General features: G+C 38.7%; 1 protein-coding gene across 2 annotated transcripts; it reads left to right on the top strand.

Annotated features, from left to right (window-relative positions):
- The first annotated feature begins 3,461 nt into the window (after positions 1-3,461).
- Positions 3,462-21,720, top strand: LOC139962446 (uncharacterized). Of its 2 annotated transcripts, none has more exons than XM_071962404.1 (8): positions 3,462-3,801; positions 6,741-6,937; positions 8,220-8,796; positions 9,309-9,578; positions 10,457-10,729; positions 11,396-11,665; positions 12,338-12,610; positions 21,490-21,720. In XM_071962404.1, exons 1-8 carry the CDS (start codon positions 3,477-3,479, stop codon positions 21,678-21,680), a joined length of 2,376 nt encoding a protein of 791 aa, XP_071818505.1. In that variant the 5' UTR covers positions 3,462-3,476; the 3' UTR covers positions 21,681-21,720. The 2 variants fall into 2 exon arrangements, with proteins under 2 accessions (XP_071818505.1, XP_071818504.1); XM_071962403.1 differs by having other exon boundaries at positions 8,220-8,832.
- Positions 21,721-23,538: the final 1,818 nt, after the last annotated feature.

Below are 23,538 nucleotides of genomic sequence, written 5' to 3'. Positions count from 1 at the left end.
GACCGATTTCATTGCTTTCCTGTTTTTCTAAAATCATAGAACGACTTATGTTCAATCGCATATTTAATTTTCTTAACCAATATAATATTCTCTGTAAAGAACAGTACGGCTTTCGACCCGAACATTCTACTGAACTGGCTTTGGCAGATGCACTTAACAGTTTACATACTAGTCTTAATAATGGCAAAAATTGCATTGGTGTATTCCTCGACCTTTCGAAGGCGTTTGACACGATCGATCATACCATCCTAATCAATAAATTATTTTCATACGGCATTAGAGGAACTACTCTCAACTGGCTTGAAAGCTATATTTCGAACAGATATCAGTATACCTTGTATAAAAACTCTAGATCCGATCTTGCTAAAATTCGTTGCGGCGTTCCACAGGGTTCAGTCTTAGGTCCTTTGTTATTTATTCTATATATTAACGATATTTGTCATGTCTCCAAACTAGCCAAAATCATTCTCTTTGCTGATGACACCAGTATTTTCTTCGAGAGCGACGACATAATCACATTATCTTCCAACGTGTCAAATGAATTAAATAAATTCTGTAATTGGTTTTCAGCCAACAAATTATCACTAAATGTACAAAAAAGTAATTACATTGTCTTTAATACTCGTAATACACTTATTTGGAATTAAGATATATGTATGGATGGTAAAATAATTAAGCAAGTTTATACTACTAAGTTTTTAGGTGTAAATATTGATTGTAAACTTAGCTGGCGCAACCATATTTCAACTATTTGCAGTATAATTGCACGGAATGTTGGCATATTATCTAAGTTGAAATATTATCTATCGGAAAACATACTCAGAACACAATACCAGACCCTGGTTGTCCCGCATCTCACTTATTGTTCCATTATTTGGTCTGGTACATACAACACCAACCTTAACAATCTTATAATACTCCAAAAGGCAGCCATTCGCCACATAACACACTCAGCCCCACGTGAGCACACCAGTCCCCTATTTAAGAAACTCAACTTACTAAAATTGCACGATCTCATTAAAGTTAAGCTTGCATTATTTGCCTACAAGACCTGGAATGGATTACTACCAGCTGCCTTTGACAATTTTTTAACCAGTAACAGAGATGTACATAATCACAACACGAGGCATGCTAATCATGCCCACTATAATCTCTACAATACCACCACTGGAACTTTAAGCCTACAAAACCGTGCAACAAAAACATGGAATCTTCTAATGAACGATTTAAAGAGTAAAAAGTCAGTCACATCCTTTAAGAAGTGGTTTTGTAAGGAAATAATTGCTAGTTACTGACTAAAACTAAATTATACCTCTATGTAATTACTATATATATATATTGAACATTTAATTTGTACTTATATCTATGTATGTATTCATACACATATATATATTTTGTTTTGTTTTTCTTTTCTTTTCTTTTCTTTTCTTTCTTCAGGGAGTCTTCCACATTGTTAAGCTTTTAAGCTTTATGGAAGACTTCCTCCACTTTTTACTTTTGTGGCAAACAAATAAAAAAAAAAAAAATATGTAGTAGAGTGATTAGAACACCAGCTTGGGCCAGCAAAAAATCATAAGCATACGACTACTTATGGTTTTTGATTCCTTGTCCGAAGGCTCAAGGAATCCATGCTATGGTGATTGCGTGTATGTGAGGGTGTGTGTGTGTGTGTCGCCCTCAGCTCATAAACATGATAACTTTTATAAGAATTTATTTATTTGTTTGCCACAAAAGTACAAAGTGGAGGAAGTCTTCCATAAAGCTTAAAAGCTTAACAGTGTGGAAGACTCCCTGATAACTCTGATAACTCCCTGATAACCTGATAACTCAACAATGGCAAGTTGGATTAAAGTCATACTTGGTACATGGATGCGCCATACTGGGTAGAAGAACCATATTGATTTTGGTGCCCATCTCATGAATAATAATGAAGTCACAGGGTCAAACTTAAAAATATTCAAATGCTAATAACTCTGCAACCGAAAATCAGAATTTATTTATACTTGGTATTAATATGTTGGTAGATAGCGGGTTCATGGTGATATATGTTCAAGTTGTCATTTTGCATATTTTGTAGGGGGCTGGCTTAAATTTTTACTAAAATAGCTCGTAAACACGGTAACTGAACAACGACAAGTTGGATTGAGGTCATACTTGGTACATATACATGCGCCATAGTGAGTAGAAGAGCCCTATTGATTTTTGTGCTCATCTCAGGAATATTAATGAGGTCACAGGGTCAAATGTAAACATTTTCAGAATTGAATCATACTTTGTGTGAAGGTGTTGGTAGATAGTGGGCACATGATAATGTATGTTCAATGTGATATTATGCGCATTTACTAGGAAGCAGGGCTTGAGTTAATTATTGCTAAAAGTAGCTTGTAAACATGGTAAGTTAACATATTTAGTAGGTAGGTCCACGGTCAGTGAAAGAACCTTGCTGATCAATTTAATCAACAATGACGAAAGCTTGGGATTATAATCTCAATTGGCAAGGAATCAAAGTAAGCCCACTGGCTTTCTGGTTTTTTCTACAGTACTTGTATGTATTCCAAAAATGCAGATAGGCGTTTCCACCTTTGCTATTTGACCTTCTTGTGGGTATTAGTTGTAATGCAACATGAACTTAATGTTAATAACTAGTTATGCTAGATCACATCCAGAGCTGATTTTCTTTGTCTGAGCAGAAATTTGGATGTCTCGAACTGAAAATCATGCAGCTAGCCTACTGTTATAGATTTGCCCTGATTTATGTTATTTGTACCATAAATTAATGTGCCCGTGCCAAATCTTGAATGTACTGTATACATGTGCTTGGAAATCTGGAATAAATATAATCAGACAGGACTTATACTGAGGTAATAATGGGAACTTGGTGTCTGAAGGGGTGTGGATGTTGTGTTTGTTGGGGGGGGGGGGGGGTAGGTGGACAGGGGTGCTGGTGGTGTGGATGGGTGGGGGGGGGGAAGTGGGGGTGAATATTTCTTTGTTCATTGGTCATACTGTATCGATCAGCCTAGTAGCCAACCCCTTCCTGCTGACTCTCTCCTCATTCCTCCGAACAGTCAGACAATATTTTTAACATGTATCCATGAGGAAAGTAAACAGATCTCACGGTCAAACACATCCTAGCAGTAACCCTCAAAATCTCCCCTGCTCACATTCGACCACAGCCTCACCTAGAGTTACCAAACCTGTCCTAAGTTGTCATTCTTTAGTATCACGAACGAGTGAAATGCACAAGTTAAATTATTCAAGATATATACATACGGACGTATGATGTCCATTGCAGTATCTTCTGCACTGCAACCTATCAACATATATTACTAAATATTCCCGATCTAAATTTCATTACATACTGGCAAAATCTACCAAACCAATTTTTCCTTCAACGGTCTCACTTTTTTATTTGCGTTTTTCTCCCGATAGAGTTCCTTTCTAGAAATCAGTTTCTATACAACAAAAAATCAAAAATGGCTCAGGCGAGACCTAATTCCATATCTCCCCTGGGTATGCCATTCCTTTACAAACATGCTCTACATACTGTGGTGTACAAAGATTTGTTTAAGGCACTGAAGGAATGCAAGAGGCTGAGCGACTGTTCGGGAGCAACCTATTTCCAACAACTTCCGATGTACACTGCTGCTTTACCGTACCACTGGGTACGGTATCCGGAAGATATGACCAGATTCCTCGAGCGAGAAATAACAGAACCGGACATTAAGAGGCAGTTTGAAAAGGAAGGACTCATAAACTGGTCAACAAGCCTTCCAACTTTATATCCTCTGGTTACCACAGGTAAGCTGGGTGACAGGTAGCGGGGGAAAGGGGTCAGTGGGGTACTGTAGAGGTATGGGGAAGGGCATGGGCGGCGATCCGTACTTCCGAGTGGGGGGGATATGACCTTGTTCACCATCTAAGCGTAGCGCCACCATGAGTTGGCGCGAAGCGTACAAGAAAATTTTGGGATTTACAAACCCTCTAGATGGCCGGAAACGGCACTTGCCGAGGTTTCCAAGCGGCATATACCCAACTTTAAAATAGGGATATCATGTCCGAAATATCTCATAATCAGGATCCAAAATACTTTTTTTTTTAATTTCGGGTGTTATTTTGGGAAAATTGCACCTGTCAATCTTGCTTCAGGCGCTACGTTAGAATGTTCGAGAGCTCTTTATATTATTCGATGAAGAAAATGGCCTCATGCAGGCTATTATAGGCCTATACACATGCAATACACAATTACACATAGTTACATTCCTAGGTACCGATTGCTAGGGCATCCAGGTGAAACGTACGTGTATTAACAGGGGCGTCGGAAGCTATTTGGGATTGGTACGGAAGATCAGAGTGTGGCCATCTACCATAATTATCGGGGGGGGGGGGACGTTTGGAAGGTGAAACTACGCTACGCGCCACCATTGGTTGGCGCGTAGCGTAATGGAGAAAATTTTGAAAAAATGCCTCCCAGATTGCAGGAAATGGCACTTCCCGAGCTTTTCTTCTGTGCATTCTCCCTTGTCTGTTTTTGTACCCGATTAATCTTCTGAAACACATTTTGAAGTATGTTTCATTTTGGTTCTTTATTTTTTGCCTTTTTTTCTTCTTAGTGCTACTTTTTTCTCCTTTTTTTTTTTTGCGCCGTGAATATTGGTCCGGCGAACCGCTCCGACGTCCCTAATTAAGCATTACCCTGGTAACATGAGATTCTCAGCTGTTCGAGGGAACATGTACGTGTGTAGGCCTACTATAGGGCCTATATGAATACTATGAGGGTGCATATATGTACTATATATATATCAATACCGTGGGCGCAATAATACATTTTGTTGTTATAGGGCCAATGAAGCCTACAGTCAACTATTCTTGCTTTATAAAGACGGTTTATTTGAAAAGATCGCACTGCGTTTATGGTAGGCGAGAAATGAAGCTAAAAAAGAGCCGTACATTCACGATGATGCATAAATGAAGGCATGAAAATATTCTTATTCCTGGCATTTGGTGGGGGGGGGGGGGGATATGGTGTATTACATCCCCTCCACCCATTTTCATGGGGGGATATATCCCCCCATCCCCCCAGGATCGCCGCCCGTGGGGAAGGGTAACTATAGTAGCTGCATTACCTACAGGAGTTACAATTTTACAGCACTCTGTTAATTAAATGAGCTCTGTTCAGAAATTGTCAAATTGAGACATAATGATATGTTCACAGCTAGATTATCATGACATACAGAGAAAATGTTTGAATTTGAATATTGGAGGTAATCTATGTATATAGTATAAGATATTGGAGGTAATCTATATACATTGTATAGGATATTGGTGGTAATCTATATAAACATAATATAGAATATTGGAGGTAATCTATATACGTCGTACCGTATAGAATATTGGAGGTAATCTATATACATCGTAGAGAATATTGGTGGTAATCTATATATACATAGTATAGAATATTGGAGGCAATCTATATATATAGTATAGAATATTGGAGGTAATCTATATACATAGAATATAATATTGGAGGTAATCTATATAGAATATTGGTGGTAATCTGTATACATAGTATAAAATATTTGAGGTAATCTATATACATAGTATAGAATATTGGAGGTAATATACAAAATATAGAATATTGGAGGTAATATATACATAATATAAAATATAGGAGGTAATCTATATACATAGTATTGAATATTAGAGGTAATCTATATACATAAAATATAATATTGGAGGTAATCTATATAGTATAGAATATTGGAGGTAATCTATATAGAATATTGGTGGTAATCTGTATACATAGTATAAAATATTTGAGGCATTCTATATACATAGTATAGAATATTGGAGGTATATAGTATAGAATATTGGAGGAAATCTATACATAATATAAATTATTGGAGGTAATCTGTATTGGAGACCTGTACTAATCTATATGTATAGTATAGAATATTGGAGGTTATCTATGTATAGTATAGAATATTGGAGGTAGTCTATATATACATAATGTAAAATATTGGTGGTAATCTATGTATGCTAGAGGACTGTTATGTCACAAGACTACAGTAGCATTGCTAAAGTTGTAAACTTCAAACGCTTGGAGAACACAAAGTAGGGCAAGACTAGACAGCCTTCTATGCTAGAAATTCTAAGACCAGGAAGTTTCCATCGATGTCTGTGAAAAAAAGTTGATTTGGGCGATTTTTAGCACTCAACCGGTGAAGATTGTCAACGCACCTGTACATTGAAGGCTTAACGTCCTACACACCTAACATACCAATCCTATGTACACGTTAATGTGTGCATGCCAAATACTATGTCTACACGTTAATGTGTGCATGCCAAATACTATGTCTACACGTTAACGTGTGCATGCCACTGACCCTTGGATGACCTTCGACACTCTTTCTCCTTGACAAAGTTTTTAATGCATTGTACACTTTATTATTTGGGGGGGGGGGGGCCTCAAAATGGAGTATATATGCACACCAGTATGCCTGAGCTAATGGTATTGGGCTTACATATTTTTAGACGGTCACCAATAGTTTTGCCTGTGAGTTTAAATACCGGTTCCATGTCACAAAAGTAACTTTAATCAGAAAAAATGGAATTGTACGGTAGCGTAATGACAATGACATTCGTTTTGGGAAAAGAAGTTTTAAGGTAAAAACATACCAATGTACTCTAGCTATGTCATAAAATATATATTGAATCATTTGTCAAGTATTCTTCTGCAGGTGACGGGAACTGTCTTCTCCACGCGGCGGCCATCTACATGTGGGGTATCGAAGACCCAGAACTATTTCTCAGGACAAGTTTGTGGGAAAGCATGGTCAACGGTTCCTTTTCTGATGACAGCAAGCAAAGATGGCAGGCGGAACGAAGCTCTGTCGACCAGGCTGCCATGAGCTTTGAATTCAAATATAACACAAAGGTAAGATGCAACACTAATGTACAGGGTGTAAGTTCCAGACCTGTGAAGCCTGATGAACCCTGATGTTAGTTGGCAGCCACCAATTCTATTGACTTATCAATTTACATATATGCAAATACTGAATGAGCACTGCTATTTACAAATAGGGACAAATCGTCACATTGGAGGTTGGCCAAATGCATACTTGTAACAATGATGAGATGCAGCAACATGATATAGAAAGATTATGTCCTTTTCGTTTTCTCCCAAAAACGTCGACAGTGTCAAAAAGATAAGCTGGAAAATCCTGCCGATGCATGGTTGAATTGCAATAGATCAATTTCATTGGAATCAATTTATGCGGAGCCCAAAGGTTTTATGTCCTACGCAGCCGGAATGATAGTGCTGCTGCATGCAGCCAACTTTTGATATGTGCGTCGTCGTCGTACGACTGCTCAAATTTCATCTGTGTTTTCACTTTCCGTCAGACACAATTGCAAGCAGATATGTGGTTGCCTTGTACAATGTCATTTCTAGAGCCGTCACTGGTGTCCGAAACAGAACCTGCTTTTGGTGGTTGGTTCGATGAATACAAAAACACACCCACGAATCTAATAAAAGGTTTCAAAGAAACCATGATATTGCTGTATGGAAACAACACCGATACCAAGCTTGCTTGATCTTGCCAGTCAGTGTGCAATTCACATTTCCCTCAAAGGGAAGTCTCTCCGAACAAGATCAAATTTGATACGTCGTAGATCGTTAAACTACACTGATATGTGCGCTCCCCGATCGTTCAGATCTGAACATACCGTACATACCCATAGTAAAAGTTTAAAACTGCCCATTAATGGCCGAATTGTTTAGTTAAGTATACTATAGTGCTACACTTCACTTTCACTTTCTAACACATCTACCATTCTGGAGCCACGTTTCATTTCCATTTTGTTTCACATTTTCTATCAACCCGACTCCTACTGGGTTCTTCATACTAGATGGTGGAGATATTTAAAGACATTTTTGATAATATTGCACTTTTTTTGGGTGCATAAATACAGTTCATATGTAAGAACTTAGTACTGTATGTCAATAGGACTACTACTACTATTCTATATATATATATATATATATATATATATATATATATATATATATATATATATATATATATATATGTGTGTGTGTATATATATATATATATATATATATATATATATATATATATATATATATATATATATGTATGTAAATATCAATGTAGGGATCATTTTCATATTTTTTTAAATATTATTTCGGAACACAGGAATGGAATGAGGAATATGACATGCTGAAGACCATGGCCGCTCCTATCGTCGATGAAAGTGAATACGATCTTCCATATAAGTCGTTAGAAGAGTTCCACATCTATGCGCTCGCCAACATGCTGCGGCGTCCAATCATGATCATCTCTAACGATAAGATCCGAAACCCGGAGGGCGCCTCACTTCAGCCGCAATCGGTCTCGGGGCTGTACTTACCGTTAGACTGGGATCCCTCGCTCTGTTGCAAGTTTCCTATAGTGCTCGGGTTTTCCCACTCTCACTTCTTCCCGCTGGTCCACACCGCACCCGAAGACGAGAAGGATGAAATCGACTTGATGGTACCGCTGATCATTCACAATGAGCTTGCGAAGGTCCACTTCACTTTGCCCGGAGAAGACCCACCCGCGCTACTCACAGACTATCTACATGTGGATAACTTCATCCACTGTCCCAAGAACCGTGAAACCGCCGTCAGCCTGAACGGTGCCAAACTCAGTTGTGCGAACATGGGCAGCAACTACAGCGTTTGGGTGCCCTACTTTGATTTGGCAGAGATAATCCTTGGCAACTATAACGAGGGTGAATATAATCCAGAATCTGCCACAGAGTTTGTAGGTAATGAAATTGCACCAGAGCCAATATTGTATCAAGAGGAATACATCGGTAGGATCACTCCCGAGTACCAGGGAGGGTCCAGATATGGGGATATCTCCCAGCAGTATCAACAGTTTACAGAGATAACTGCCATGAAGAACTCACCCCTCCCCTCCAGACCCCACCCTCCTCAGCCACAATAGGCAAACAACACAACCATCCTCATTGAATCTATGTGATAGAGATAACTGCCATGAAGAACTCACCCACCAACCCCCACCCCCGCCCCCAAGACCCCACCCTCCTCAGCCACAATATGCAAACAACCCAACCATCCCAAGTCTGAAGACTTGATTAAGTTTAAATAGGACAGCATTGTGCCACTTGTATTTTTAATGTATTTTTTTTGCTGAATCTAACTTATTGATGTTGATACTTGTATGACTTTCATGATGGCATTGGTTTCAGTGTCAAACATTTTGTTAACATTTTCGCAGTGGACAGGATTCCAAGGAGAGTGGATAGTTCTGAGAAACTACCACCTGATATCGTCAATCGCCGCGAGGCCCTCTTAAACAAGCTAGGGATGGAAGATCATTCTCAATCGCAACCAAGACAATCTCCCCCTTATCGCAGACAGGGTGCGCCACCTCAGCAGATGCAAGGGAGGGGAAAAGTGAATGTTAATAGTTACTCTGCGCTACCAAAAAAGATGGAGTACAAGGCGATGAACAGCCGAATAGAGCTCCTGGAACAGCAGCTGAGAGGTAAGTGTTGGCCTGAAGGAGACACAAACCTAAACCATCATTATAAGTCTATGTTAGATGATGAACTCACAATAAGCAAACAACCCAACCGTCATCATTGAATCTATGTGATAGAGATAACTGCCATAAAGAACTCACCCCACCACCCCCCCACAAGACCCCACACTCCTCAGCCACAATAGGCAAACAACCCAATCATCCTCATTGAATTTATGTGATAGAGATAACTGCCATGAAGAACTCACCCCACCACCCCCCACAAGACCCCACCCTCCTCAGCCAAAATAGGCAAACAACCCAATCATCCTCATTGAATCTATGTAATAGAGATAACTGCCATGAAGAACTCACCCCACACCCCCCCCCTCCAAGACCCCACCCTCCTCAGCCACAATAGGCAAACAACCCAATCATCCTCATTGAATCTATGTAATAGAGATAACTGCCATGAAGAACTCACCCCACCACCCCCCCCCAAAACCCCATCCTCCTCTGCCAAAATAGGCAAACAACACAACCGTCATCATTGAATCTATGTGATAGGGATAACTGTCATGAAGAACCCACCCCAAACTCCCCCCACCCCAAGACCCCACCCTCCTCAGCCAAAATATGCAAACAACCCAACCATCCTCATTGAATCTATGTGATAGAGATAACTGTCTCCATTTGGAAGATATTAGAGTAGGTTTAATGTCCAAGTTGAATGTTTCACACACAAGTCTGAAGACTTGATTAAGTTTAAATATGACAGTATTGTGCCACTTGTATTTTAAATGTATTTTTTGGCTGAATCTAACTTATTGATGTTGATACTTGTATGACTTTGATGATGACATTGGTTTCAGTGTCAAACATTTTGTTAACATTTTTTGCAGAGGACAGGATTCCAAGGAGAGTGGATAGTTCTGAGAAACTACCACCTCGTATCTTCAATTGCCGCCGCGAGGCCCTCTTAAATAAGCTAAGGATGGGAGATCGTTCTCATTCTCAACCAGGACAGTCTCCCCTTGAACGCAGACAGGATGCGCCACCTCAGCAGATTCAAGGGAGGGGAGAAGCTAACATTAATAGGTACTCTGCGCTACCAAAGAAGATGGAGTACAGGGCGATGGAGAACACAACAGAGCACCTGGAACAGCAGCTGAGAGGTAAGTATTGGCCTGAAGGAGACACAAACCTAACCATAATTATAAGTCCATGTTAGATGATGAACTCACAATAAGCATGCAACCCAACCGTCATCATTGAATCTATATATGTGATAGAGATAACTGCCATAAAGAACTCACCCCACCACCCCCCCTCCAAGACCCCACCCTCCTCAGCCACAATAGGCAAACAACCCAATCATCCTCATTGAATCTATGTAATAGAGATAACTGCCATGAAGAACTCACCCCACCACCCCCCCCAAAAAACCCCACACTCCTCAGCCACAATAGGCAAACAACACAACCGTCATCATTGAATCTATGTGATAGGGAAAATTTCCATGAAGAAGCCACCCCAAACTCCCCCCCCACCACAAGACCCCACCCTCAGCCAAAATATGCAAACAACCCAACCATCCTCATTGAATCTATGTGATAGGGATAACTGTCTCCATTTGGAAGATATTAGAGTAGGTTTAATGTCCAAGTTGAATGTTTCACACACAAGTCTGAAGACTTGATTAAGTTTAAATAGAACAGTATTATGCCACTTGTATTTTAAATGTATTTTTTGGGCTGAATCTAACTTATTGATGTTGATACTTGTATGACTTTCATGATGGCATGGTTTCAGTGTCAAACATTTTGTTAACATTTTCGCAGTGGACAGGATTCCAAGGAGAGTGGATAGTTTTGAGAAACTACCACCTGATATCGTCAATCGCCGCGAGGCCCTCTTAAATAAGCTAGGGATGGAAGATCGTTCTCATTCTCAACCAGGACAGTCTCCCCCTTATCGCAGACAGGGTGCGCCACCTCAGCAGATTCAAGGGAGGGGAAAAGTGAATGTTAATAGTTACTCTGCGCTACCAAAGAAGATGGAGTACAGGGCGATGGAGAACACAACAGAGCACCTGGAACAGCAGCTGAGAGGTAAGTATTGGCCTAAAGGAGACACAAACCTAACCATAATTATAAGTCCATGTTAGATGATGAACTCACAATAAGCATACAACCCAACCGTCATCATTGAATCTATATATGTGATAGAGATAACTGCCATAAAGAACTCACCCCACCACCCCCCTCCAAGACCCCACCCTCCTCAGCCACAATAGGCAAACAACCCAATCATCCTCATTGAATCTATGTAATAGAGATAACTGCCATGAAGAACTCACCCCACCACCCCCCCCCCAAAAAAAACCCCACACTCCTCAGCCAAAATAGGCAAACAACACAACCGGCATCATTGAATCTATGTGATAGGGAAAATTTCCATGAAGAAGCCACCCCAAACTCCCCCCCCCCACCACAAGACCCCACCCTCAGCCAAAATATGCAAACAACCCAACCATCCTCATTGAATCTATGTGATAGGGATAACTGTCTCCATTTGGAAGATATTAGAGTAGGTTTAATGTCCAAGTTGAATGTTTCACACACAAGTCTGAAGACTTGATTAAGTTTAAATATGACAGTATTGTGCCACTTGTATATTAAATGTATTTTTTTGGCTGAATCTAACTTATTGATCTAGATACTTGTATGACTTTGATGATGATATTGGTTTCAGTGTCAAACATTTTGTTAACATTTTCGTAGAGGACAGGATTCCAAGGAGAGTGGATAGTTCTGAGAAACTACCACCTCATATCTTCAATTGCCGCCGCGAGGCCCTCTTAAATAAGCTAAGGATGGAAGATCGTTCTCATTCTCAACCAGGACAGTCTCCCCTTGAACGCAGACTGGATGCGCCACCTCAGCAGATTCAAGGGAGGGGAGAAGCTAACATTAATAGTTACCCTGCGCTACCAAAGAAGATGGAGTTCAAGGCGATGGAGAACACAACAGAGCACCTGGAACCGCAGCTGAGAGGTAAGTATTGGCCTGAAGGAGACACAAACCTAACCATAATTATAAGTCCATGTTAGATGATGAACTCACAATAAGCATACAACCCAACCGTCATCATTGAATCTATATATGTGGGAGAGATAACTGCCATAAAGAACTCACCCCACCAACCCCCCTCCAAGAACCACCCTCCTCAGACACAATAGGCAAACAACCCAATCATCCTCATTGAATCTATGTTATAGAGATAACTGCCATGAAGAACTCACCCCACCACCCCCCCCCAGGACCCGACACTCCTCAGCCACAATAGGCAAACAACACAACCATCCTCATTGAATCTATGTAATAGGGATAACTGCCATGAAGAACTCACCCCACCACCCCCTCCCCCAAGACCCGACCCTCCTCAGCCACAATAGGCAAACAACACAACCATCCTCATTGAATCTATGTGATAGAGATAACTGACATGAAGAACTCACCCCCACCATCACCCCAGACCCCACTTTCCTCAGCCACAATAGGCGCACTACCCCGCACCATCCTCATTTGAATCTATGTGATAGAGATAACTGTCTCCATTTGGAAGACATAGTCCATCGGGGCAGGCTTCAAAAAGTGCTTAAAAATCGACTTTCGTTTCACATATTTAGTACCAAGGTTTGTTGGTTGGAAGTTGTAGAGGGATGTCCTGGGAACATTTTTCGCGATTCGAGAGGTGTTAATCTTCGAGTAAACAACAAACAAATGACGTCACTTTTATACGGCTGTACGACAATTACAACAAAGCAGTTCCTTGTCACGGCAACATGAAAATGGCATTTAAATGCAAATGAACTTGTTAGAACCAAGATGTTTTTGTTGACAGGTATAGAGGGATGTCTTGAGATTATCTTAGGAGTTGTTGGATGCTTGGAGAGATGTTATCTTGCGGGTAAACAACAAATTACCTTACTATGAAGTGTGGGCTAAATTAAAAATCAGCAACGACTATTCGCAGCAACATGATAATATTTTTAAAATGTTACTAAACCTATTTAGAACCAAGGTTTATTGTTGGATGATGTAAAAAAATGTCCTAAGAATACTTGAAGAGTTGTTGGATGCTAAAAGAGGTGATACTTTACTAGTGAACAATAAACATATGACGTCATAGTCCATCGAGGCAGGCTTCAAAAAGTGCTTAAAAAACGACTTTCGTTGCACATATTTAGTACCAAGGTTCGTTGGTTGGAAGTTGTAGAGGGATGTCCTGGGAACATTTTTCGCGATGTTGTATGTTTGGAGAAGTGTTATTTTTCGAGTAAACAACAAACAAATGACGTCACTCTTATACGGTGTACGACAATTACAACAAAGCAGTTACTTGTCACAGCAACATGAAAACGGCATTTAAATGGTCTTGCACTTATAAGAACCTAGATATTTTTTGTTGACAGTTTTAGAGGGATGTCCTGAGATTATCTCAGGAGTTGTTGGATGCTTGGAGAGATGTTATCTTGCGTGTAAACAACAAATTACCTCACTACGAAGTGTGGGCTAAATTGAAAATCAGCAAGGACTATTCACAGCAACATGATAATAGTTTTTCAATGTTACTAAACTCACTTACCAATGTTTGTTGGTTGAATGATGTGAAGAAATGTCCTAATACTTACAAAAGAGTTGTTGGATGCTAAAAAAGGTAATACTTTACGAGTAAACAATAAACATATGACGTCACTGTTATAGTATAGGTATAGGTAATTAAAACTCAGGAGTTCCTTTTAACATGAAACGACATAATTTAAATGTTCTTGCACTTATTTAGAAACAGGATGTGTTGGTTGAAAGTAATGTAGGGATATCAAAATGATTTAAAGAGTTGTTGGGTGCTAGGAGAGGTGTTATGTAAAGAGTAAACAATAAACAAATAACGTCATTCTTATACGTTGTACTGTACGACAATTAAACAGAGCAGTTTCTTGTCACAGCAAGATGATAAAATAATTAAACACAGTATTAAGAACCAGGATGTGTTGGCTGAAGTAATAGAGGAATGTCCGAAGAATATTTTCAGAGTTGTTGGATTCTTAAAGCAGTGTTATTTGTCGAAAACAACAAATTTATGTTGTGTTAAACATAAATTGAATAAATGCATTTTTAACACTGTCCGTCTCCCGAAGTCTGCCTCGAGACTCACCTTTAACGCAAATGTAGTTGGTCAAAAACGCAGTGACCAGGCAAATACATATATATTTAGGTTTGGGAAAAATACAAGTAGCACCTTCCCATGAAAGTATTACCGGATGACTCTGAGATCGTGGGGACAACTTGAAAAGGCTTAACGCTCATACAAAAATAAACATAAGGTAAAATAGTAGGTTTACTATGCACATTAATCTTGTATTAAAAACAATGGGGTCATTTATGATATAAATGGGTAACTTGCAGATCTTATCAGAGCTGTTACGTCTAACAAGAAATCCACTGAACTTATTGGAAAATAAAATGCTTAAATGTTCTAACGAAATAAGAACACAATCGCGGCACGGGTCAACCAAATACAAAGTCGCGAAATATAACTGCTTCCTTGGGTTACTTCCAGGGCAGGTTCACTCTGTTGGGGGACGTCTCTGGGTAGGTTGGCTCTCTGGACGGCTCTAGACCAGCTTGCTCTTCACTCCCTGGTATCTGGGGTCCATTGACCTATCAGCTGTCAATTAAGTTACTAAATAATTACCAGAAACATTACTTAACCCGAATCTAAACTAATAAATGTCCTTAAATAAATTTGTAGATACACATTCATCACCAAGAATATTCCTACCAAACTAAAATAGCTATTAAACTGTCTATTTCTCCCACAGTTCTCAAAAGTGATTGAGGCTTGGAGCCAGTACATGTATTCCTAGAAAACAAAGGACCACACAAAACAATTACTATGTTTAATAGAGACAAAGGTCACACAGGGCCACCTGTTGCCCTGTAGTAGTAGCCAAAAAGTGAAACTTTAGGGAACTCCTCAATCTACCATAGTAAGTTATTCATTGTCAAATGAATAAAACAAAATAAAAAAGAAAGGAAAAGATCAAATGAATTAAACAAAATTGGAAAATGAAAGAAAATGATCAACATAAACAACAACAAAACATTAACCAGGTTATGCTTTGGTCACACAAACAATCCTTTCTGAGTTATATGACTTCTTCGTCACTGTCAACATGACCAATACCCAAAGCCACTTGCTTAGGAAGAAGTAGTCTTCCTCTGTTATGTGTAAACAGAATGTCTTGGGCAATATAGCATTTTCATCCTTTCATCACATCTCTATTCAGCAGCTTCGTTGAGCCGTTTTCAGCATCTCGTGTCAGACACTGAGGCAGCTGTTCTTTCTGCCCAGATATTCTTCCTTTCGAAAACTTGAGTCCTGAATTTCCAAAGTTTTTGTTGTGCCAGAGAAATCTCTGGAGAGGAAGCACCGCAAATATCCTTTTCTTTGGCGCCGATGGGCCTGCACTTTCATCTGCAACAAATCGAAAACAAATTTGTTTGGTTGATACAGTATTTTGAATTGTCCTGTCGATCACATTGTGGTTCACATTAATTGTCCACACTGGAACTCAACTGATATTCAATTTATTTCAGTGTAAGCCTGGAGCCATGTGCTTGGTAGGGCATAGTTACAAGCCCACACACTACAAAGGTTAGAGAACACATGCAACCCCTACTTGACAGGATTTCCCATACTAAAAGAAGACCTCACCATACATAGGCCTACATCAAAATAAAATAAACCAAGCAAGATGCTTTGATGTAAAATATTTTATTCCAAATTTTTTAAAAACTGTAATAAGACTATAGGTGCTACTAAATCGAGTGCCCATGCTGATGCTATATAGCTGGAAACTTACAAATGCCAACTCGCTTGGTTAGGTGTACAAAATACAAGAAGGGATCTGAGACTAGGCAATACTGTAGCATTGCCTAGGCCTATCTATTTAATGGCCTGTATAAGCTACATTACACGCTACATTTGTTTCTGTGTGTGTCAGTACTACCAGCAGCCATATGAACATGCTCTGGGCTTAGTTAGGACCTGTTTTGACAACATAATCCAAGACTCGCGGCTAGACCATAAGCCTAAATTGAATATTGAAAGGCCTAAAGTTAGTCTGCCTATCGAACTTACACTGGTGTTGATTTCATTTCTTTGTTTCATAACAAATTAAACATGAAATAAATGGTATTTTGGCTAGTAGCCAGTGGCGGAGCTAGGGGTATTGGTAAGGGGGTGGGAATGGTCCGTAGGGGCGCCATCGGCACTATCAGAGGTATATACGGCTCTGGACACTATCTAAGCGGAGCGCCACCACAAGTTGGCGCGTAGCGTACAGACATTTTTTGAGTAAAGATACTCCCTAGATCGCCGGATATGACCCTTTCCGGGCCGCGAATATTTTTTCCCCAAACTGAACTGACACTGAAATTATTTCCTCGATTCTGAATGGCTCTCAGCGACACGTCAAACAGCGAACAAGTCAAAAGATACAGACAGATCGTCAAATGCCTTTTTTGTGTACATTGGTTATAAAACTAAAAGTATCGCATCTTGAAAAGTTCCAGAGGAGGGCTATTAGGATGATTAGTTCATTAAAGAGTGTTCCTTAATATAGGCGGTTACAACTGTTGAATCTCACCACACTGGAGCTCAGGAGGTTACGTGGGGACTTGATCCAGGTTTTCAAGATTGTGTATGGTTTCGACAATTTATCCTTATACCGACTTTTTCATGTTTGCTAACAGTAGTTGTACCAGAGGTCATTGTCTTAAACTCCAAAAGTCACATAGTAGGATTAATATTCGGCATAACTTTTTTTCTAATAGGGTTGTGAATGCGTGGAATGGTTTGAAGTTGTACTTGCAAGTAGTGTCAATGGGTTTAAGAATGCTTTGGACAAATATCATCTTTAAGACAAGCACTTTAAGCATTGTAATCGGGTCTGAGTGTTTGTGTCTTCAGTTTTTTTCTCTCTCTATAGGGTCCTTGATGGGGACTTAAGTGTCCCTCCTGATCCTTTTTCTACTAAACTAAACTAACTAACTAAACTAAACTAACTCCGAATGTACACAAACACCTCGTACATATGTACATCGGCTACATGTATACAATTACAAATGCACTTTTTATTAATTGAGTTGTATGCTATACACAGTACAATAGGCTACAGTATATGTGTTGTGTAGAGCGGAGTCAAGCGAGTAACAAACGATCGAGGAATGCTTTCTGAAATAGGTTGCTGCCATTCACAGTCTTTTTGTAATATTTTACCTGACTATGCGTTTGAGATTGTATTCCCGCCCACTAAATGCGGGGGGGGGGGTTGGCATTTTTTATAATCGTAAGTTTATTAAATTAATTTGATGAAGAATGTAATTAATCGTAACTTAAATTGCCAATGTAACAACTGCCAAGTCGAAGATTTATGGCTGGATGTCAAATGCAACAACAAGTGCTACAAGTTTGTTGTTTGTTACAGGCATCCTACAGGTAATATCAATCACTTTATTGAAGCTTTAGAGTCTGCTTTAGTGTCTGTTGAGTCCAAAGATATGTGTATTTTTGGAGGAGACATAAACATTGATCTCCTTAAATCAATACTATTGCTGCAGTAGATAGTTCTTATGAGGTGCAATCTATTCACACCTGTAATTACTTTACCTACCAGACTTACTGAGAGTTCTAGTACTCTCATCGATCATACTTTTGTTCGTTTTCCAACTGGTCACACAACAGATATCACTTCTGGTAATTTATATTGTGATATGAGTGATCACTTGCCAATTTTTTGTATTATCAGTGACATTGATACCAACTGGAATATGACTAGACCAATGGTTAGGATCTACAACAGTCATAATTTTGCGACATTCACTCACTCAATCGATGGTACAGATTTTTCATCTATTTATGGTTTAACGGGTGTCAATGACGCTTACAACACTTTTATTTCTATGCTTAGTTCCACTCACGATGCCTGTTTTCCACGAGTCAAAATGTCTCGAAAGAAATCTAAAAATATGCCATGGATCACAACTGGTATTAAAAAGTCAATAAGTCACAAGAACACCATGTTTCGTAAATATATTAAGAACCCTACACCAGAAAAGAAAGCAAATTGGCACAGTACAGACGTTTTCTTAACTAGTCCATCAGTTGTTCCAAGTCATCCTACTATACAAACATATCATTCAGGCTTAGAGGCAGCACTCGACCCAAAAAACTTGGGTTGTCCTTAATGAACTTCTTAACAAGAAAAGGAAGTCTACCTCTATAGTTAATACTATCACTTATGACAATGCAACCATTACTGATGACATTGGCATTGCTAATGCTTTCAATTATTATTTCTCAACCATTAGCAACAAACTTGGTCATGATATTGTTAGTGGTTCTGATCCTCTGCAGTTCATGCAGCATGGTACTCCATATACTATATTTCTCTCGCCCATCACATCTGTAGAAATCCACAAAGAAATCCATTCCCTAAAAGATGGAAAATCACCTGGTATCGTTGGTATTCCTCCTAAAATTTGGAAATCCATCTCACATGTTATTGTTCCAATTCTTTGTCATATTTTCAACCTTGTGCTCACGTCTGGTACTTATCCAGATGCCCTGAAAGTTGCAAAAGTCATCCCGATTTTTAAAAAGGGGGATCACACCCTTCCAGAAAATTACCGGCCGATCAGCTTGCTACCTTGTATGAATAAACTGCTAGAAAGATCTATCGAGAAACGTCTGAGAATATTCTTGGACAACAAAGATACCCTTTTTGACTTTCAATTCGGCTTCAGGGTCATGATACAAGTCATGCCCTTTTCGAGACTACAAATTGTATTCGTACTTATCTAGATAATGGTGAGAATGTGTTGGGTCTTTATCTAGATCTCAAGAAAGCCTTTGACACTATTCACTGATTTGTTCTAAGATTTCTTACGGTGCTGAAATTTATGGCATGGCTAAAGCTACCATACTTAAGCCTTTACAAATCCTCCAAAATATAATGTTAAAAACCATTACTTTAAACATCGACGTTATCCTACCAGTACTTTGCACAAAGACCTTGGTATTCTTAAGGTCAGCGAAATTCATGTTCTCAAGATGTGTTATTTTATTTATAAGTATATCAACAATATTCTCCCCCGTGTCTTTAGTGATATTGTTAATCCCAGTAATTCCGCGTATATTCGTAACAGTAGGAGGAATAATACCCATTTTTCTGTTAGCAGACATCACTCGAAACACGGTAAATTACTCTTGAACAACTACTGCTATAAAACCTGGAAAGTGCTTCCAAATGATATAAAAACTGTTAAATCTTATGTAACGTTTAAGCACAAACTTAAAGCCCACCTAATTGAAAACTACGCTGACTGAGTATTGATTATCTCATGTTTATTTATCTCTACTCTTAATTGTTTCCTTCTTTCATCGTTTTTTGTTATTTTTGGTCGCTAGCTCGATAAACTACTATTGTTTTTCTAGTGTCCTGTTTATACTATACCACTTTGTTCTATTGTTCTTATGCATAGACGAAATAAATGAAATAAAAATGAAAAATGTTATGCAGTTCGTTATGCAGACGAATTGTGAACACGTACAAACGTTACATACACACAGTCTGTGTATATACATCACGCCCAGCCGATCAGTTTCTGTATCAGCTGACATATTACATGATACACAATAAGGATTTTGATTCGCTCTTTACTGAAAAATCGCTGCGTCGGGGGAAGTCCTGACAACGCAAAGCGGACTCAATGAGTCCGTCTTAAACTGCTGTTTACTCGTAAAATAACACTTCCCGAACCATCCAACATCGAGAATTGTAATCAGCATATAAAACACACCAGAATACGTGGTCAATCCTTGGTACTAAATATACGCAACGACAGTGAACGATATCGAGCCTGCCCCGATGGACTACCAGTTCATGTATTCAGCTCCATTGATAATTACTCGATTACTCAGCAGTTTCTTCTAATCATGACTTTTAGATAGTCAAGCCTTAATTATTTGCAAGAGTTTCTTTCAATCACCACTTTGAGAAATACACTTTGCTATTTCTAGTCCGTTCATGAAATCAATACCTCTATCATTACTTGACTACACAGGAACTTCTACTCCTCATCACTGTAAGATATATAAGCTTGATTTTGATATGTAAATTTGCATCAACAATTAGCCCTTGGAAGTAGAGTGAACTTTTGTAAAGCCAGGAGAATCACGTAATGGGCATTTAAAGTTCTAGTGTTTGCACGGGGTATCCGGGTACCCGCCCGACTCGATACTACCCGGTTCCTAATTTATTACCCGAAACCCTACGCAAAGTGTGATTTTTGTTTGTTTTGGCAAACCTATGGATAGGCAGATTTGCCATTGAGTTAGTGTGGTGTTAGGCTACCATGTGGTCGGAGATAACAGCAATAATGAAAGTATTCCATGGATATCTTATAACTGCGTCACAATTTCAGCTAATAAACAGGCTAGATTACTCATTGACTTAGTGTGGTGTTATGCAACCGGTAACGGCTCTCGGGTACCTGGTTCCCGATTTTTGGACCCGTGTAAAACATTTTAAACATACTCTCTGTTACTTGCAGAAAATTGGTTTGATTATCACCCTGAGATACTGTTGATTATTTCATTTGTAATATTTTTGGAGTTGTCAAGACTTGGGAGATGCGTTAATTCGGTGTGAGCTATTCAAGTTCTAAGTACTTGGGCATGCAATATGATTATTTCAAAGCCGTTATGAAAAGTTCTTCAAAGTACATTTTATTTAGTTCTTGGAAATTTTAGGTGTGACATGCAGGCTCAACACTTTGTTTTTTGTTTTCCCTTCCCCCGATAGATTTGGAGTCACAGGAGATTGAAAAGCTTCGAGAGAAGAACCTATGTAAAATTTGTCTGGACAACGACATCGAGATGCTATTTCTTCCCTGTAAACATTTGGTCACCTGTGCTGATTGTGCAACCAGGATAGACACCTGTCCGATATGCCGCACTGAAATTGACGACAAAATATATGTGTACATGCCGTGATTGGTTCTATGCAGGAAAAAAAATGCTGAAAAAATGAGGAAAATGCTGTGCCCTGCATCTCGGTGTCTCATGTATAACTCATTACCGTAAGAAGATACATTGGTACCTAGAATGCACCTCCGGGCAGCATGAGTGGAAGTAACTAGTCGTTATCACTGGACCATATGGAAGAATATATTTAAGTAATAATAATAGTAATAATAATAAGTACATTTATAATGCGCATAATGGAGATGCCTATATGCTCCAACAAAACACAGACATGATTAATGGAGATTTGGTCATCTGTGCTGATTGTGCAACCGAAATAATAATAATAAGTACATTTCTTAGAAAAACAACAAGAAAAAAAAGATCAGTGATCAAAAACATAACCAAACAGGTGGGTCTTGAGCATCGATTTGAAATTGAGAACAGATGGAGCTTGGCAGATATTTATGGGAAGTTGATTCCACAAATATGGGGCAGCGTACTGAAAACTACGTCCACCGTAAACTTGAGTGCGTGGATTTACTGTAACAGAAAGTAACAATTTGTTAGAAGAGCGTATTGAACGAGTTGGTTCGTAAAGCTTAATAAGCTCCTGTAAGTAAGAAGGAGATAAGCCGCATTTTGCTTTGTAAGTTTGGAGAAGCATTTTGAAAATGACGCGAGAGCTAATCGACAACCAGTGGAAGGACTGTAGGATCGGGGTGATATGTTGGGAATATGTTGGGAAAGTGTAGTGTGTAGTTTCAGTGTACATTGTTTGTCCTTTCATTAAGACAGTGACCTGTTAACATATATAGTTATTTTACTTTGAGGCAATCATTTATGACGCTAAACGAAAAAAAAGAAGAACTAAGAAGAAGAAGAACTAAGAAGAGGAAGAACTAAGAAGAGGAAGAACTAAGAAGAAGAAGAACTAAGAAGAAGAAGAACTAAGAAAGAACTATTAGAAGAACTAAGAAAGAACTAAGAAGAACTAAAAAGAGGAAGAACTAAGAAGAACTAAGAAAGAACTATTAGAAGAACTATGAAAGAACTATTAGAAGAACTATTAGAAGAACTAAGAAGAACTACGAAGGAACTAAGAAGAACTAAGAAGAGGAAGAACTAAGAAGAGGAAGAACTAAGAAGTAGAAGAACTAAGAAGAAGAAGAACTAAGAAGAACTAAGATAGAACTATTAGAAGATCTAAGAAGAACTAAGAAAGAACTATTAGAAGAACTAAGGAAGAACTAAGAAGAACTAAGATAGAACTATTAGAAGAACTAAGAAGAACTAAGAAAGAACTATTAGAAGAACTAAGGAAGAACTAAGAAGAACTAAGATAGAACTATTAGAAGAACTAAGAAGAACTAAGAAAGAACTATTAGAAGAACTAAGGAAGAAGTAAGAAGAACTAAGATAGAACTATTAGAAGATCTAAGAAGAACTAAGAAAGAACTATTAGAAGAACTAAGGAAGAACTAAGAAGAACTAAGATAGAACTATTAGAAGAACTAAGAAGAACTAAGAAAGAACTATTAGAAGAACTAAGAAAGAACTAAAAGAAAGAACTAAGAAGAAGAAAAACTAAGAAGAGGAAGAACTAAGAAAGAACTAAGACAGAACTATTAGAAGAACTTTTAGAAGAACTAAGAAAGAACTATTAGAAGAACTAAGAAAGAACTAAGAAGAACTAAGAAAAAACTATTAGAAGAACTAAGAAAGAACTATTAGAAGAACTATTAGAAGAACTAAGAAAGAACTAAGAAGAACTAAGAAAAAACTATTAGAAGAACTAAGAAAGAACTATTAGAAGAACTATTAGAAGAACTATTAGAAGAACTAAGAAGAACTAAGAAAGAACTAAGAAGAACTAAGAAAAAACTAT

The sequence above is a fragment of the Apostichopus japonicus genome, chromosome 21 (genome assembly GCF_037975245.1).
Source record: "Apostichopus japonicus isolate 1M-3 chromosome 21, ASM3797524v1, whole genome shotgun sequence".
NCBI classification, from domain to species: domain Eukaryota; kingdom Metazoa; phylum Echinodermata; class Holothuroidea; order Aspidochirotida; family Stichopodidae; genus Apostichopus; species Apostichopus japonicus.
This window is presented reverse-complemented; position numbering and strand designations above follow the sequence as displayed.

What these genes read in the sequence shown, in the direction of transcription:
- LOC139962446 (XM_071962403.1), top strand. Translation starts at nt 3,477, where the DNA reads ATGGCTCAGGCGAGACCTAATTCCATATCTCCCCTGGGTATGCCATTC. An exon ending in CCTGGAACAGCAGCTGAGAG is followed by an intron (nt 11,666 to 12,337) that starts GTAAGTATTGGC and finishes ACATTTTCGTAG; the next exon opens with AGGACAGGATTCCAAGGAGA. An exon ending in CCTGGAACCGCAGCTGAGAG is followed by an intron (nt 12,611 to 21,489) that starts GTAAGTATTGGC and finishes TTCCCCCGATAG; the next exon opens with ATTTGGAGTCACAGGAGATT.